We start from the raw sequence: 14172 nt of genomic DNA on the forward strand, positions 1-14172 counted from the left end.
TATCGTCATTGCCAAAGCCCATAAATGAAATAATTAAATTTAAATTATTTAATCACCGTGTCAATCATCTACTTTTCTATTTAAAAAAACGTGCCCAGGAAACCTAAACTAGGCTTAGCTATGCATGTTCGTATGAATGATAACGAAAATGGGGGGTCACTCCAACATTACGAATTTGATACATTGAAGCTGTGCCCATCACTATCAGCATTCAACATACACGATTCTGGATTTATTATTTGGTTATTCTTAAATTACGCGATTTTTCTATCAACGATTCAGAAACGTTTTTATGTAAGTGTACTCGTATAGGTTCTTTATTTCCTGGAAACATGTAAATGTAACGATGTAGGCAACTAGGCTAGTATTTATCTTAGTATATCATATAAAAAATAAAATTATTCATAAATACACAATTGCACTCATTTCTACTTTTATCATTTCAGTATGCACTATGAAAATGAAAAGTGATAAAAAACGGTCGCCGATCCGGATTATTCCCCGATTTTCACAATAAAACCCGCGCAACACTACTCTGGAAATTTCTTAACTTTATTTGAAAACGTTTCACCGAAGAATCATGTTGACTTTTATGGGTGTCTTTTTATTATGTTCTCTTTTATTTTTTTCTTCAGCTTATGCAGGTTAGTGTTTTTATAATGCCTTGTATTATTTTTCATAATCTTCAGAAAGTTAGCATGGCCAATTTTGTTAAATGGACACTTAAAATATATAAGTGGATTCATTAACCTTACTAGATACTCTAGATATTACTAGTTTTTTTTCTTGTACTATATACTTTCGAATGTGCACCTACGTAGAGGTACTCTACTCACATAGCTAATGTTTGTAACTACCCTTTTTTTGAATATTTAATTTGTATATAATTATTATGTTTCCAGAGTGCGATGTACTAACAAGAAATGAATGGGGCGGGGTGAATGCGACCCAGGAGGAAGACCTCCCAAGGCCGATCGACCTGGTGATCATCCAGCACACCGCCACCGACACCTGCAACACCGATGAGGAATGCCAGGAATACGTGCAGTGGATACAAATTTATCATATGCAGAGTTTGAACTATTGGGATATAGGACCGAAGTATGTTCTTTATTGACTGAAGTAGTATAGGCTGTGGCTAGGCCGGGGGCGGCTTGTTTAGCGCCTAGAGTCTAGCGAGACGCCTAGCAAGTAGCTTAGCAAATCAAACGCTCTAAAATCCATTTAGAAGACTGCTGCGGGAATTCGATACCCGGACACGAACAGGGTTTTTTTATGGCATACCTATAAATATATTGGGTAGCATTGCACCTAAGCTTAACTAGGTAGCTGTGAGTTGGTAAGTCATCGACTCGGGTGTGTAGGGTTACTCTACATACTGACGAAAAACGAACGAACCAGAGCTGTCGTGCAATCGGCACGTTAGATAATACAGCGAGATAGAGTCGTGGCTCGCGCAGCAGAGTTCAGAAACTCGTATATGTGACCCCCATGGGACCTAAAACTGCATGGAACTCTACCTTCACGGACATATTTCACAGCTCTTCTGCGCTAAACATGACTTTAACTCGTTGCATTAATCGTACCGAGCATGACAGTTCTTTGAAACTCCGTGTTTCGTCTGGTCTCCCGCCATCTGTCCGTTGGTAAATATTTATCAGGAATTCATGAATGCACTTAAAACTTTTATCATAAGAAAACTCGAAGCACATTAACATACAATGTCACGAATTGGAAATTCTCAAAGAGAAAACTGAGAAGCCAGACACGGAGCAAGTCACTTTCTATTTAATTAAATAGCTAGTATTTTACTTTGTTCTTTCCTGTGAACTGCCGACTGAACTGAAGCATCTACTTTAAGAAGAGCTTTGAGCTTTTTCCTGTTCAAGCGACTGAATTGGTTGTTCTCTCTCTCTCTCTCAGCCTTCTGTAGTCCACTGTTGGACATAGGCCTCTCCTAACGATCGCCACCCCAAACGGTCACCCGCCATCTGCATCCAGCGGCTTCCCGCTACCTTCCGCAGATCATCAGACCAACGGGTTGGGGGGCGACCGACACGCCGTTTGCCGACACGGGGTCTCCACTCCAGAACCTTTCCACTCCAGCGGTCGTCGGCTCTGCGGGCTACGTGGCCAGCCCATTGCCACTTCAGCGTGCTAATCCTTTTGGCTATGTCGGTAACTTTAGTTCTCCTGCGGATTTCTTCATTACGAATCCTATCGCGCAGGGACACGCCTAACATAGCCCTTTCCATAGCACGCTGAGCAACTCTGAGCTTGTGGATAAGCCCTTTGGTGAAGCACCACGTCTCGGCTCCGTAAGTCATCACTGGCAACACGCACTGATTGAAAACTTTTGTTTTCAGACACTGAGGTATGTTTTCAGTGAAGATGTGTCGTAATTTCCCGAACGCTGCCCATCCGAGTTGGATTCTACGAGCTACCTCTTTATCGAAGTTGGATTTACCTAATCGGATCACTTGTCCTAGGTAGGGATACTGATCGACAACTTCGATGGTGACACCTCCTACAGTTACGGGCGATGATGAAACATGTTCGTTCGACATGACCTTTGTCTTGTCCATGTTCATTTTCAGCCCAACTTGTTTAGAGGCATCATTGAGGTCTGTGAGCATTTCGCCTAACTCCTCCAGCGTTTCCGCCATAATAACTATGTCATCAGCAAATCGTAGATGAGAGATATATTCGCCATTGACGTTAATGCCCAGTCTTTTCCACTCTACAAGCTTAAAAACATCTTCCAGTGCACAGGTGAACAGTTTCGGAGAAATAACATCTCCCTGTCTCACGCCCCTTTGCAACTGGATCGGTTTTGTGCTATGTTCGTGTAATCGAACTGACATTGTGGCAGCATTGTACATACATCTCAACACCTCGATATAGCGATAGTCTATATGGCACCGCTGAAGGGATTGAAGCATCGCCCAGAGCTCAATAGAATCAAAGGCTTTCTCATAGTCCACAAACGCTAGACATAAAGGTAGATTATACTCCTCGGTCTTCTGTATAACCTGCCGAAGCGTGTGTATATGATCTATGGTACTATAGCCTTTTCGGAACCCGGCTTGTTCGGGTGGCTGGAAGTCGTCGAGTCTTTGCTCGAGACGATTCGTAATAACTCTCGAAAACAGCTTGTACACATGGCTCAGAAGTGCAATGGGTCTATAATTCTTCAATAGGGCTTTGTTGCCTTTCTTGAAGAACAAAGTCACTACACTTCTGCTCCATGCCTCCGGGCTTGTGCCTTCGAGTATGACGGAATTAAACAGCCTCCGAAGTGCTATTAAAATCGGTCTACCGCCGGCTTTCAGAAGTTCTGTCGTTATTCCATCATCTCCCGGAGCTTTGTTGTTTTTTAGCTGTTTGAGAGCTATACTAATCTCGTCTAGACTGACGTCCGGAATATCTTCGGTATAGTGTCGGGTGAGTGGCGCTCGGCTGTCGTGAGCACCGCTGGTAATAGGGTTTTGTGTTGTGGTGTATAACTGTCCGTAGAATCTCTCAATTTCTCCCAGAATTTCGGGCACTGATGAAACGGTGTTGCCAGTGTCGGTCTTCAGTTGGGTCAACAGAGTCTGCCGAACAGGTCGATCTCTAGCAAAGACTTGTTTTGCTCTATTGCGTCTTGAATGCGCTTGCAATTGTAGCGTCTCATATCGCAACGTCTTGCTTTGGCGATCTGTCTGTTTAGACGTCTGTATTCGACCATATCAACTGAAGACTGCAACCTCATTTCTCTCCGTTCTCTTATGAGACTCAGAGTCCCATCTGAGAGTTTTTGAGGTCCTCGGTTGGTTCGGGACGAAAAATATTTCGATCCTACCTCTCGGACAGTTTCCACAAACCTATTATTTAAATCGTCAACTGTAACGCAATTCTCTAAACATATCAGGCGGTCGCAAAGCTCAGACTGAAAGCTTTCGGGATCCTGGATTTGAGCAGGAGTAGGACGGAGCGTGGACTTCATTAGACGGGAGCGTTCTATTTTGCAGTTTATATTCAAAGTGCCTCTTACGAGTCGGTGATCGCTGCCGGTCTTAACCCTACTGATCACTGAGACATCATTGAATATGTGCTTCTTATCCGTCAATATGAAGTCGATCTCGTTTTTAGTCTTCCCATCGGGGCTAATCCACGTCCACTTCCTTTGTGGCTTCTTCTTGTAGAAGGAATTGGTTGTTAAGCGATATTATTACCGATTAAGATTTAGGTTAGCTTCAGTTTTCGGCGTTGTAAAGTAATTTAAGTGAGGATTCTATCCTGGCATTATTAAAAATATTTTTATGCAACATCGCTGTAATTTGAAAATAAATTGTTTCGTATTTTTGCATAACGTAATACTATAAATATTTGTAAACATCCGGCATCTCTATCTCTAATTTTCCAGTTTCCTGATTGGTGGAAACGGCTTGGTGTACGAGGGTCCCGGCTGGCTCCACATGGGGGCTCACACTCACGGCTACAACAGGAAGTCTGTCGGCATATCCTTCATTGGCAATTTTAATGGCAGGTTCTTTATAATTATTACATTAGGTAGGTTAGGACTAGTGTCGTTAGCCAATCACAAGGCACTCTGCTGGACGTATATCGAAGCCTCAGCTTCCTCCATGGCATCCCGCTCTTGGTACATTTAGGTATCGGTTATACGAGTACCTACTTGTAAGGGGTTTGGTAATAATACATGCTTTTGGTACTTACATTTCGTCGTATAATTTGGTACTGAGATATTAGTAAGTACCTAATTTTAATTGAATTACTAAAATGACATGAAAATAATATTCTAAATAATATGTATATTACAGATATCATCCCAACCAATGCCTCCTTGCTTGCTGCTGAAAAATTAATTGAATGTGGGGTGACAGAAGAGCATCTATCTCCCTCGTACTCATTAGTTGGTCATAGACAGCTGAGACCAACTGAGAGTCCAGGGAAGAATCTGTACGAAATTATCCAGAAGTGGCCACACTACCTTGAAAATGTTGATGACATCATAAACAACTAAAGTAATGTTATGTTATGTTATACGCTATAAATAAATACAACCAGCTGCTGCTACACGGGTTCGTTATCGACGTAGATAAATGTCAGTATATCGCGATTCGCCTGTGATTGGTGGAACGTGCATTAAACGAATTTATCGACGTAAATGACCTGTGTAGCGGCCGCAGCTTATAAAGTTATACACTTACAATTCGTCATCCACGATCGAATCAAAAATTTACCCATATCTGTAGAAATATAAATAAAACATGCATAGTTTATTGTTGATTACAAATATTGGTAAATGAGTAGGTTAGTTGAATAAATTATACGCGTACCGATATGTTTATCCTGTACAATGTACATTATAGTTTCATGTTAATGATAATAAAATTGTATTATCTAGATTTGAAATTTAAAACTCTGTGTTTTAATCACTGTTTTTCATTTTACTATCATAAATACAATATGCACTAACAACTGGCAGCAAATTATAGTAGAGCCGACAGAATAGAACATAATTATTTCAATAAAGTTAAAGATGATCTGCATAATCTAATTGACTACTCGTATGCATCGAATCGCTGAGCTGAAACTTAAGTCTTAAGTGAAGGACAAAAATGGAACAAAATCTTCTACTTTTCAGTATCTACCCATGCAATAGCTCCACCTCTCTGTATGTCTACACTTTACTTACTTAACCGTTAACTATAAAGCGGTTAGCGGTTTGCAATAACTCGGTAAATTAAATACTAAGGGCCTGTTTCACAATGACCTGTTTGGATAATGGCTACCTGTGGGATAAAATATATGATGTCACTGTCTAAAACATAAATTAATTACAGATAGTGACAGCACGTCTTTTATCCCACAGGTAGCCACTATCCAGACACTGTGAAACAGGCCCTTAATGAAATAACGTCCGCATTTCGATAATTTTTTTTTATTTATTTTACTGCAAATGTATTTTTCCTGAGAGACGCAAAACGCAAAATGACAATTAATCTATTCTATATGTACCAAAACAATGTAACATGGGTTCATGTTGCCGTAAATACACACCAATACAATGTTACATGGGTTCCTCTGCAGCAGTGAGCTCCAGCTTGACTTCGTACTGTGAGCGGTACCACACCCACCAGCCCAGCGCGTGCCTGGTGGCCGCCGACACGATCCAGCAGTAGTAGCACACCTGGAAACATTATACAGGATGTTGCAAAAGTGGTATTGTTTTATTATACCAAAATTTGCCTTTCTCGTGATACACTTTTTAGAAGATACACTCAAGGGCAATGGAAATGTTCAACTGTAAGTTAAAAAATGAGCCCAAGTGTTTTCCGTTTAGGAGTAGGTACCTAAGTACTTTGGTGGTATTTTCACTGGAACTTTTTCATTGCGCGTGAGTGTAATCTTCGTCATTCATAACCCACGTGAAAAGCTACACAAAATATTTTGAACTTACTAAAGTCATACAAGCTAGCACAAAGGTGGACGCCAGTGGCCACGGAGTCACCTGGCTGTCCTGTGCCATGAGACCAGCCAAGGTCCTGCCAGAGAGCCAAGCAGCCAACACAGCCAGGGGAGACATCAACATGATGCCAATACTATCGACCATTAGCTGAAAACAAAGCAGTAAATTATTCACAAGAACAATGCTAGGCTTACAGAGTTATCTACTAAATATGTAATTTTTCATTCGGCAAACTTATAAAAGTCGTAAAGTAACCAAATTGCCAGATGAAACTGCAATTATTTACGAACTTTTATTATTCATTATACCTTTTTTGGTGATAAACTACTCGCGAAAGCCATTTATTTACTTCAAGAGTAAAGTTTATATGCTGTATTGTATCGTTTACTCAATACGCAAGGGCAAACATGCAACGTTGATTAGACTGTACAGTTCACGGCAATCACTCAATGTGTACGATTAACATGCGCCGTCACACCAACAAGCATATTAATCGTTTCACTGAAGAAGGCAGATCAAATCGCTAGTCAAGCAATCGAATACAATAATGATTAATTCATATTGGCCGTTTACAGTTCGGTCCAAACAACTTGAATGTTCCTGAAGTTGGCTGCGATTATACTTTTGTGCTTTGTCAAACTAAACAACTGATCTTTTATATATTGAATAGGCGGTTCGTTAGTTTGGTAGAGCACAAAAGTATAATCGTAGGTTACTTCAGGAACTTTCAAATTGCTTGGACCGAGTTCTAGATACCTGTTTCGCGTTCTGGCTCACCACCCACATGAGCAAAGCTTTCAGAACACCGTACTTGTGCACTCGTCTCGTCAAATACTTGGCACCACATAATTCGCAGCGCGTTTTTCCCGACTCGGTCAGCCATCGCTCCAGACACTTCACATGTACTCGGCCAACAGTGCCGCGACACAAACAAGCAGACACCAGCCGCCCAAGCTCCAACACTGAATCACCACCATGGCATATTCGACACATGAAATCATCAATGGAATGGTTACTGCCCGTGCGAGGGCGCTCGTTCCCGTCAAATGAATCCGTGTAATTTATGTCTGTGTTTATTTCTCGTTCTACATACACTTTACTGTCTTCTGCAAGATCTGTAGCACTTGTAGCTCTTGTCATTGCTTCAAATTTTATTGCGGGTCCTTCTGTTGTATTATTATTAGTTTTAGGTTTATTATTCTTATTTAACTTTTGGTTTGGCGTATCTTTAGTGCAAGACTGGGAGAGTTTAGGTGGGTTGATTTTAAGAGGTATTCTTAAAGGTGATAAAGATTTACTTGAATAATTATCTTCATCAGCATTGCCTATAACAACAGTATTATGATTCTTGGGAACAAAATGGCAATCTTTCTTGCTTCTTTTAGATTTGTTATCGTTAGATTGCTTCTTCTTTATTTCAACATCGATGACTTTATTAGAACTTAGTTCTGAGGTCAGTGAAACAGAACTGCAATAAACCACAATCTATAATTTTATTACTGACGGCCGAATGGCGTAGTGGTTAGTGACCCTGACTACTGAGCCGATGGTCCCGGGTTCGATTCCCGGCTGGGGCAGATATTTGTTTAAACACAGATATTTGTTCTCGGGTCTGGGATGTGCCCGTAAAATGGCAATAGGCCCGCCCCCTATTACATTGGGACTAACATAACACTCTGGCGAAAAGTGGGTGCAGCAATGCACCTCTGCCTACCCCGCAAGGGAGTACAGTAGTACAAGGCGTGAGTGCGTGTGTGCTATAATTTTATAAAATGCTTTAACAATAGCAAGAAAGGGCGAGTAGTCGTTGGATGAGGAAAGCCGAGGACGACATTGATATTCTTAGTAGAAAGTAAATATATTAAGTATTTCAGCATACTAATATTCTATTCAATACCAATTTATTTCCCGTACCTCTCATGTTCAGCCAAGTTATTTACATTCCGCGAGGGAGCTCCGTTGCGTCTCACAGAATTGGTTTGGACGGTAAATTTTCTTCGTCTTGATGAGTTAAACATTGCACAAAAAATTTTAGTTCATGTAATCATTAAAAATTTATTTTTATATTTATTGAGATTTTGATGTTGCTGTTGGTGTCATATTTTTGACAGTTATTGTGATAGTGGCAATGACATGTGTGGGGTGTGGGCAAAAAAAAACGCGGCCGTTAATATTCTGACTAGCTTTAGTACCGAGTGAGATATTATTTTGAGTAATAGAGGGTAGGTACAGAAAAAAGATTTTAAGTCTTTTTAAAAGAGGTCAGTGGGCTCCTCACATCAACCGGCCGGACATTCGGATTGGCGAGTGGTTTGTTGGCTTGGGTCCAGGTGCCCTATTCCGGTCATCACGATAATTTATTGTTGGATGTGGATGTGGATGTGGATGTGGAAAGCTATAGATCGCATCCAGTGGCGTGCTTTGGGAAAGGCCTACGTCCAGCAGTGGACTACAGGCTGATGATGATGATAATTCCTAACCAATATTGAATCGTAGTCCATTACTAAGAAGAAAACTGATTTCTACAGAACTAAAGACTTTATAAACGCAAGGTTGGACTGAATAAGGCGCTGAACATTCATTAGAGTTTTCAAAAGCCTAGGGGCAGGTTTGTGGTAACAATTAGGTAATAGTTTGAGCACACTACGTTTATTGATTTCCAAAAGAACTTTCTCGATTGGCGACCACATAATTGCATGCAAGCGTAGCGTGGGACACCGCCCAGTCGGTGCTGACGAACTTAGGAAGTTAACAGACGAGGAAATCCAAGAACAGACTTTTCTGTTTCTGACGATGGACAGACGAACGAACATTGTCTGATGTAACGAATCATTGTTATTAAGAGATCTATTCTGCCGCAAGATCAACAGAGACTTATATAATACATACGAGTATATATTTATAACGTTTAGAAATTCGTAAAAGGTACCTATATGAAAACAGCACTCCGCTGTAATAAATTGCATCCGCTTCTTGGGTTGCGTGTGGCGGATGTTGGTAAACCTTCTACCCTAGTTTATCTTACAAGGAAGACGCTATTATCTCTACACGTGAAGAGACAGACTTTAATAACTTTATATCGCAAAGCATATATATTATACATATACTCATGAGCAATGAAAAAGTTCCAGTGAGAAAATCACCGAATTACTCCTACACGGAAAGGCTAGCGCCGTCTGCAATATTGAAGTACACAATTAACAGCGCATCAGAATATTACCTACTAAAACGCAGATATTTTGATAAAAGTCTATAAGTATTACTTAAATGTAATAAATAATCGGGTTCATTTTTTTGGTGTCGACAATTCGTAAGTGGAACGTTTTCATTGCACGTGAATGTACTATTGTAGCCTGTGGTCTCAACATACTCGAATGTCGACCAGTACAATAACTCGCTGAGGGTTTTGTCGCGGCTGGAGCGCCGCTGTAGCGCATCGGGTATGTTCGCGATGTTTGTTACTGTTTCACGGGAAAAGGACTGGCCCAATTTGTTGTTTATTGTGTCATTTGGTAAGCTGACGCTGACACCATGCAGAGTATGCATCGTTCTATGGGCAGGATTAACTAATAAACTTTTTTTGCCGGAATTACCACAACAAAACTTTTTAAGACAATGCGGAGCTCGCGGGAGTCGCGGGAAAAGCTAGTCTAGAATATGGTTATGATTTTAGCGGTTGAAGGCTAGAAATATCTTCTTTGTCACGTTTTTATGTTCGTTCATCCGGCCATTTTCTCGGCAGATTGAAACAGGAACGCTGCATTGTTCGACAAACAACAATGGACGTATAATAGAGTATTCCGCCGGTCAGTCAAAGTGGCATCAGTACACTGAGTACGTTGCCGAGGAGAATGCAGTCATGGATTTTAAGAATAAAACTGCAGCAACCCATCGCAAGGATGTGTAGATTCTTAACAATGGATTTGAAAGAGAACAAGTGCTTTAAAAGTTTATTGGGGCAACATGCAACAAACAATGTTTGAAACTGCTGAGATTTATAATGATTGATTGGGGCAACCAGTTGAAGCAAAAAGGTAGTCTCATATTTTATTTTTTTAAACTCTTGCTCTTGAAATATAGTTTTCACACTAGAATAAATCTACTTAAGCATGAACTTGAGTCCTACTTAACGACAACTAATCAGCTAATCTCAGCGCTGCAATCCATACTATTATACTACATGAAGTTCTAATAAACTAGACGTCTTCAGGTGTGAAACTGGATAATTTAAATAGTAGCGCAATAGTATCTAATACAACTATACAGGTCCGCAATACCAAATGCAAAGGCTTACGTATGTATTTATTATCAGACTAATTATACTTACCTTGCCAAGAATAATACCGTTGTAATTGTATTTAGCAAAGGTAAGCCCTGCGGCTCGCTAGAACAACTACCTATGACAGGTAATTCCAGGGGGATGTAGGAGGGGAATATAGAAGGGTTACTCGAGCTTATATTATAAATTATACATTATATTCATTCGTATTCTACCAGTTAACCTTGATTATTTACTATGTACTTAATGCTCTAGGATCCAACGTTCCCGCGTTCCCGCGATGACGCGTTCCCAGGGAGGTCAATCTCTAAGTAGACCCCCAGGACCTAGCCGATTTTCCATCGGAGGAGCGACGCACTGTGCCGATGGAAAACCACCTTAATCCGGCAGTAACAGCAATTATAATTTCAAGATTGTTTTTTTTTCCATCAACAGCTTTCGAATTAAATAACTATTATTAGGTATTCATGTAAAAAAAACACCTAGATGTGGGTCGTAAGACTTGTGAGAGAAGGAAAATCTCGCTAAGCTAAGCTAAGGACTATTATCTCGGCACTTAGCGACCGACATCGAGGGAGGTAAATTTCCTAGCGAAAACCTTTTTTTAGTGATTTATAGTTGTTGTAGAGGGAAATAAACTGTCGAGACCTCTTTTGTAAATTTCTGCAGCAAAAAATTTCAAACACCAGATAAGTACTTATACATACTAACCTACTTTATTCAGAGAATTATTTATATTCTATTGTAGTTTATCATGTAAACAGAATGTTTCCGAACCGTCTGATCCAATAATCCAAATAAACAAAAACAAACGATGTAACTAAAAGGATGTAAACAAGAAAACAGAACAGCAAACGACATCCTTAGATTTTAGAGAAACTCGTATGAGATTTACGAAGTTCTGCGCAGTCTGTGCCTCGTGTTTTCAGCAGCATTCAGTGAGGGTTGGTTCAGTGGAGGCCTGGACCGCATGCCCTTCGCACGTGCGACGGTGCCGCGAAGCCGCTGTGAGCGTCGGAAAGTTTTCCGAAATCCAACGAAACGTTTCAAACGATGTGCGAAGTTTAATATCTGTTGTCTGGTTGAGTGATTTGTTGGTTGATTAGTAGTTTTAAAAAGTGAAAAACTTGTTTTAACTTTTGTGGTGTTGTGATGTGGTTTAGGTGAGAAATATTTTAACTAATTAGTAACTTTAATAAAATATTTACTTAGGGTGACTTTCACCAAACATTTTAAAATTTATTTCAATCTATCGCTGGCTTGCTCTGACATACTCACACTGCATATATTATACTGTCAAGGCAAGCTGGCAAGCAAGATTTATTACGTTTAAATGTTCGGTGCAAGTCACCCTAAACTCTCATGTTTTAATTTAAATTTCAGTCACTTGCATGTGGGGTAGGAAGGTGCACTTTTTTTAAATAAATGAATGCCATCGTAATTGATTGACTATTGCTTATGTTCCAAGCATTAATTTTTTTTTTACTATTACTTCAGCTATGACTACGAAAAAAATAAAACAATGATTATAATGTAGACGTTAATTTCATAATACAGAAATCGTATTAAAGATTTTCATAAAACCTAAAGCGGAAAAAAGACAAGATGTCGTGTATTTTTTTTTCTACTTTTTCTTTTACCTAGTTACCTAACTCGAGTAATAATTTCGTTGTACATAGTACATGTTAACTACGGTAGTATTTATACTACATAACAGTAAGTATTACATAAATACTTACGCCTTCAATCCCTTTATGGGTGTAGGTAGAGTTAGCCCGTGCTATTGTCACATTTTGGCCAGTGAGTTCGATTCGTTAGTCCAAATTTACTATCTTTGACGCTGGATAGTACACTAACAATGCTTTCCAGCTATTTTTGCTGATTATAGAATATAACAAAACAAGAATTAAGAATTGATATGAAGATTTCATATTCATAATACTTACCAATTCACAAAAAATTTCAACTTCATCGATTATACCTACGCAAAGCGACGCACTTAAAATAAAACTTAACCCTTAACTTCAGAACAGTAAACTAATTAATGTAATCAATGTATGTGTACCTACATGGGCAGATTCTGGTCAAATTTTCAAGAAACTTTGTAAATTGGTCCAACTTTCCAAACCAACCCTTAAATTTGGTCCATTCGTAATTAATTACAGACTTGAGAAAGCTTTCACGAAGCTTTGATATAAGCAAGTTCTTGCCTATTATGTTGTAGATTGCTAATCCAATAATAATAAGATTACTAACTGATTAGGTACCTAGGTTATGGAAAATTCATGGATAAAGGCCGGAAAATACGTAGAGAAATCATTTTGGTGCTGTTCGAAAATTATAAAACTTTTTATTTTTTACTTCGGACTTATAAATATTTGTTACATGTGATTTTTTGTGGTGTTTTTTATTTATTTTAAATATTAGTGTTGGGATATATTATACATCCAACCAGCCTTCCAAGCATATCCATTATGGCAAAACCCCTGCTGTCTTGGAGGAGGTCCATGTCCTGCAGTGATCTAGAACCACCCACGTTCTATGAGTTTCGGTTTCTTGGTTAGTGGCACCAGCAGAACTACCTGAACACAAGGCATGGCTATATACTACAACATTTTCATAAGTTTTCACCCTTAACACACAATGGGTTAGTTCAAAACGATATGGGATTCATGTGTTTACAAATAACTCCTTAAAACCTGACTGATCTGCGGCTGGGAACAAAGTTAAACTTTCCGTTGTTTTGGTGCGAAATTTCTCCGTTAGGGAGATACATATACCCTGGCAACCCAAGAGATATGGGTGTATTAGTTAACACGATTTATGAACATTCATTGTTTGAAAACAATGCGGGTAGCGTTGTTCTGATTTGTGATTGTGTACTGAGATTTTTTATAGTTTTTGGTCATGGCGTTGTTATGGATTCATCAGTCGTAAATTCTAGATTTACTTTATTTTAGATTCGTTGTAATAGAGTCCTTCTTATCTTAGAAACATATCAAATTCACGGGTCGCGTGTTTCAATTGTCTTTGTTCTATCGACCAGAAAAAGCATTTATGAGGCCTATGTCCAGCAGTGAAAGATTACGGGCTGAGAATGAGGATGATGATGATACTTGAGTATGTACTTAAATAATTGAATTTAGTAGGAACATACCAACAGACGATCATTGACACATCATAAGTATTCTAAATACATTCTAAATAATTAATTAATGGTAAAAGGACATTGACATTATCTATAAAATAACGTTTCTTTTGGCTACGAATGTAAGACAAATTAAAAAATACATAACACCTTATTTTACATTTTAACAATGAAAGTGTTACAGCAATTAAAAACTTTGCAAAGATATTTGAAGTCACGTTTTAAAAGTCGGAAAAACTTTTAAAGACTTTAAAAGTTGTATTTTTTGTA

The 14172-nt window shown here is 39.1% G+C and overlaps 3 protein-coding genes across 5 annotated transcripts in view; 2 read left to right on the plus strand and 1 right to left on the minus strand.

The window, feature by feature from the left end:
* Positions 1-428: 428 nt before the first annotated feature.
* LOC105391791 (peptidoglycan recognition protein) lies at positions 429-5658 on the plus strand. Its single transcript, XM_038109485.2, has 4 exons — positions 429-644; positions 903-1101; positions 4409-4527; positions 4824-5658. The coding sequence occupies exons 1-4, from the start codon at positions 581-583 to the stop codon at positions 5024-5026; spliced, it is 585 nt and encodes a 194-aa protein (XP_037965413.2). The 5' UTR covers positions 429-580; the 3' UTR covers positions 5027-5658.
* Positions 5659-6000: 342 nt separating this feature from the next.
* Positions 6001-8588, minus strand: LOC105391051. The gene is made up of 4 exons (XM_011562458.3): positions 8390-8588; positions 7232-7943; positions 6467-6622; positions 6001-6196 (listed from the first exon to the last, which is right to left on the minus strand). Exons 1-4 carry the CDS (start codon positions 8491-8493, stop codon positions 6077-6079), a joined length of 1092 nt encoding a protein of 363 aa, XP_011560760.3. The 5' UTR covers positions 8494-8588; the 3' UTR covers positions 6001-6076.
* Positions 8589-11414: 2826 nt separating this feature from the next.
* The window catches only part of LOC105391060 (tachykinin-like peptides receptor 86C), a 62437-nt gene continuing 59679 nt past the window's right edge, over positions 11415-14172 (plus strand). Inside the window, exon 1 of one of the 3 annotated variants that reach the window (XM_038109441.2) lies at positions 11415-11917. The gene's annotated coding sequence lies outside the window, so the exon portion shown is untranslated. The remainder of the gene's footprint in view (positions 11918-14172) is intronic. The other 2 variants (XM_038109456.2, XM_038109447.2) reach the window with 2 other exon arrangements.

Source organism: Plutella xylostella, chromosome 9 (assembly GCF_932276165.1).
Source record: "Plutella xylostella chromosome 9, ilPluXylo3.1, whole genome shotgun sequence".
NCBI lineage: Eukaryota > Metazoa > Arthropoda > Insecta > Lepidoptera > Plutellidae > Plutella > Plutella xylostella.